General features: G+C 36.3%; 1 protein-coding gene across 1 annotated transcript; it reads right to left on the bottom strand.

The window, feature by feature from the left end:
* Window positions 1-1,432: 1,432 nt before the first annotated feature.
* LOC127086496 (uncharacterized) lies at window positions 1,433-1,918 on the bottom strand. Its single transcript, XM_051027270.1, has one exon. The coding sequence runs from the start codon at window positions 1,916-1,918 to the stop codon at window positions 1,433-1,435; it is 486 nt and encodes a 161-aa protein (XP_050883227.1).
* Between the last annotated feature and the right edge of the window lie 2,733 nt (window positions 1,919-4,651).

Here is a 4,651-nt window from a genome sequence, read left to right as displayed (position 1 = left end):
CATGTGAACATTAATATTGTTCAGTAAAAACAACCAAACAAATACTCCATTTTTTAGGCGAACTACGAAGCTTTGACTTCCCTTTTGCACGTATGGGGATACGTAGGCACGAGAGGCCAAATCCTTGGTGAGCACACTGAATTAAAACTTATTTTCTCCCCATCTTATTCTCTTATCTCATTCCCAATAGTAAGCAATTTACAGATAAGCAACATCCATACGCATTTGATACAAATAAGTGGTTCTCATGGAGTACCATGGATGTGAGGGGTGTTAATATCTTCCCCTTGCATAACCAACTTCCAAATCCGCTCTTGGTTGCGAGACCATTTCTCTCATTTGGGGTTTTATCACTATTTTCCCTTTCCTTTGGAATAAATAAAATCTGGTGGCGACTCTGTATTTTTCGCGACGCTTTAGTGGCCAAAAAGGGTCTTCCTAAAATTATAGGGATGTTGGAATCCTCCTTTATGTCCATTATTATAAAGTCGATAGGAATATATAATTGATCTATACGAACAAGAACGTTCTCTAACATACCTATTGGAAATTTAACAGAAGGATCAGCTAGTTGAAGAGATATTCTCGTCGGTCTTACTTCTCCTAATTTGAGTTTTTCACATATGGATAAGGGCATTAAACTAACATTGGCTCCTAAGTCGCATAGAGCTTTGTCTATGATAAACTTTCCGATTACGCAAGGTATGAAAAAACTACCTGGATCTTTTAGCTTAGGAGGCATGTTATTTTGGATTATAGCGATATATTCAGTAGTAAGTGTAATAGTCTCATTATCATTGACCTTTTTCTTATTATATGAGATCTCTTTAAGGAACTTAGAATATGAGGGCCTTTGTGTAATAACTTTTATGAAAGGTATGATATTCAGTCGATTCAGAAGTTCTACGAATTTCTTAAATTTCCCTTCATTTTTAGACTTAGCAAGTCTTTGAGGATGAGGTATAGGTGGTTTGTATGATGGCGGAGGAATATAAGGTTTTTCTTTCTCTACGACCTCTTTGTTTTTGTCTTCCTCTCCTTTATCCTTTTGTTTTTCTGGTTGATCATATTATTGTTTCAGTTGCTTTACCAGAGTTTTGATGCATGGCTGGATTTTGAAGTTTGGGGTCAACTGGTCCATGTAATTTTGTCCCACTTCGTAACAAGATAATGTTAGCATGACCTTTTGGATTTGGTTGAGGTTGACCAAGAAGTGCTCCAGCTGAGGCTGTTGTTGCTGCTTGTTATTGGGATACTTGAGAAATTTGGGTTTCTAACATTTTATTATGGGTAGCCATATCATCAAGCTTACTCGACATCAGTTTCATCAGCTCACTCGTGTGAGCATTTTGATTAGCAAAATCTTTGTTTTCTTGAATTTGGGCGTTCATGAAGTTTTCTATATGAGTTTGAGATTTGACTTTCTAGGTGCCTATGGAGCAACAGGGGCTCCTTTCTGATAACCTGGAGGTACAACAGGTGTTGGGTTTGGTGCAAACAAAGCATTGTTATTTTTATAAGAAAAGGTTGGATGATTTCTCCAACTGGGATTGTAGGTGTTGGAATATGGGTTTCCTTTGGCGTAGTTTACTTGGTCAGGAATACCAGCTAATAATTGACATTCAACATTAGTTTGCCCAGGGGTTCTGCATAATTCGCAATTGGGTGCCACAACAGCTACAACATCTGTTCGGGTTATGGTTAAGTTCTCAATCTTTTGAGTAAGAAAATCTACTTTAGCATTGACGTGGTCTATGCCATTGACTTCATACATTCCTGTCTCTGTAGTTGTTTTTTCTGTAGAAGTTCGCTCACCTTCCCATTGGAAATGGTTTTGCGCTATGTTTTCAATGAGTTGATAGGTGTCTTCATAAGGTTTATCCATTAAAGTGCCGCCAACTACAACATTTAAATTCATCTTAGTGTTGTACAGAAGACCATTATAGAAAGTATGGATAATCAGTCATTTCTCAAGTCCATGGTGTGGACAAAGTGTTATCATGTCCTTGTATCTCTCCCCAGTGTTGAAAAGAGATTCATTGTATTTCTGCCCAAATCCATTGATTTGGGATCTTAGCATAGCAGTCTTTCTTGGTGGGAAATATCGCGCTAAGAAAACTTTCTTCAACTCGTCCCATGTGGTGATAGAGTTGGATGGTAGAGACTGGATCCAATCTCTAGCTCTATCTCTTAAAGAAAAAGGGAAAAAACTGTTGGTGTAAGCCCTAGACGCAAATACTTTTGGTACTTGTATTGAATTATTTATTAATAATAAAAGGATTTTTCTTTATTATATTTGTTTAATAAAGCCCCTAGAATAGTTTGTCCGTTTAATGTATCAAGTGTGACTTAATCATGAGATCCCATTAAACATAAGGACATTATTCTTAAAGTATCCGTAGTCGAGCTTTGTTGTAAAGTGCGATAACATTAAAGCATTATGCCTATTGTGTATATAGACTGATGATCACATCTCATGGATCATGGATAAGGAGTTATCAAGTCTTAAACATAAGTATGAATATTAGAAGTAATATTTATACTAGATTGACCCACTATAAGAATACCATATAGAATATTATGCAAAGTGTCATAAGTTATTCTCATGGTGATAGTGGTGTATACCACCCTTCGACCTGAAACCACTATGGACCCTAGATGTAGAGTCGAGTGCTTTATTGCTGATCAAATGTTGTCAGTAACTGGATGACCATAAAGACAGTTGATGGGTACTGCACGAAACATGTTGAGGGACATGAGTGACCTAGTGTAAGACCCCAATTTTGACCCTAAAATCCCTCATGATATCTCACCATATGCATTGACATTGGGATCACATCTTGGCATCCTCCTTACACCTCATTCATTGGGTTTGCATTAGGAGAGATCACGAAGCACCATTTGATTGTATCATACTTTGTATTTTATCATTTACTAACCAAAATACCAAAAGTGTGTCTTTGTACAAGTTAACTCTTTTGTAGGTAGTGCACATGCTCACTTTTGATCTATCAAGCTCACATCTAGGGTTTAAGACCCTCAGTGGAAGAAGTTCAGTCAAGAATTGGTTTACTATGGCTCTAAGCATCATATATGGATCCCCATGATCTTCACATGTTATTTTGATCAAGAATTCATCAAGTGTTTAGAGTTGGTTTGCCTTGGAAACCCTAATTCATCTGGGTATCTTGTGTAACTTCTTCAACAAGCTTCTTCAACAATTGATCAAATATTTCAAAGGATAATTCAAATTTCATCATCTTATGCATATATGATCCTCCATGAGTCCCAAAAGTCAAGAGAATATCAAGCTAGAAATTTGGTTCATGATGGTTGACCAGAGGAATTCATCTAATCAAAATTGGGGTTCCCTAGACCCTATCTCCTACAATTTTTGTCATATGAAAATGATTCCAAGAGAAAATTTACTCTAAATGACATTCCAAACAACTTTCATGTTAAGGTATAGAGATAGTTTTTCTTGGAAAGTCATTTTTTATGGTGAAAGATTATAGGTCATTTTGTCTAAACCCTAATTTGGAGGTCAACTTCCCAAGGCCATAACTTGCTCAATTTTTATGATATGAAAGCCATTAAAGTTGCATGATTAAATTCAATATGTATAATTCAACTTTTATGTTTGGAGGAAGAGAAAATTCAACTTTTAAATACATGTGATATGAGGAGACATTATACGTCATTTTGGACCAATGCCATTGAACAAGTGATTTTCCTCAACTTCAAAAATGCATAACTCCTTCATGCGAAATCCAAATGAGGTCAAATTTGTGACCATTTTGAAGAAATTTGAGAGATATACAACTTTTATGAAGGAACTTTTCTCATTTGAAGCTCATATAAAAAGTTAGTCAAGGGGGAATAAGTGAACATATGGCTTGACACTTAGAATTTGTTTTGGTATGTTTGATTTTCCAAACTTCCACCTCAAAAATCATCATGATCCAAGCTTCAAATGAAAAAGTATTCAACATGAAAGTTGTTCCTTTTAATCTAGCCTTTCCAAAAATTCCAATTTCATACCAATTTGACAAGGTATGAGTGACTTGCGCATGGCTTGAACTTGGATCACCATTTGGCATAATTGAACTTGAATCTTTCATACACAATTGCATGGCTTACCAAGGTGACTTCAGAAATGTTTGTACTCATTTTTGGACCTAAAGGGATGATTATATGGGCCTATCACACGCCCATGCATTCATGCAATGAACATTGCTATTTTTGGAACTTTGATTCAAGTGTGCAAATAACAATCATTTGGCCTATAAATAAAGCCCTTGACGCTCAGAATTAAGGACCCTGCATGCCAGCTTTGAATCCCCAACTCCAAACCCTCTCATTCAAAGGATAACCTTGAAGATTTCCATTGGAAATCGAATTTGAATCTCCACTATTTTGAGATTCAAATCTCCAAGAGTCCTGCTTCCTTTTTTATTCAATTCCATTCCATCAAGTGTCCAGAGCAAGGCCAAGTGCAATTGGAAGCAAGATCGTGTTCATCTAGACCTACATTGAAGGTGATTTTCAGAATTTTTCATCTATTCGATTCTCACTCAATTCTCCATAATTCTTCTTGATTTTTGGTTGTCTGAAGTCCTACCAATATAGGTAACAAGATTGAGTTGCTTTG

Source organism: Lathyrus oleraceus, chromosome 1 (genome assembly GCF_024323335.1).
Source record: "Lathyrus oleraceus cultivar Zhongwan6 chromosome 1, CAAS_Psat_ZW6_1.0, whole genome shotgun sequence".
NCBI lineage: Eukaryota > Viridiplantae > Streptophyta > Magnoliopsida > Fabales > Fabaceae > Lathyrus > Lathyrus oleraceus.
This window is presented reverse-complemented; position numbering and strand designations above follow the sequence as displayed.

Bases quoted from the DNA above. Each gene is read 5' to 3' on its own strand.
- LOC127086496 (XM_051027270.1), bottom strand. From the start codon at position 1,918: ATGAATTTAAATGTTGTAGTTGGCGGCACTTTAATGGATAAACCTTAT.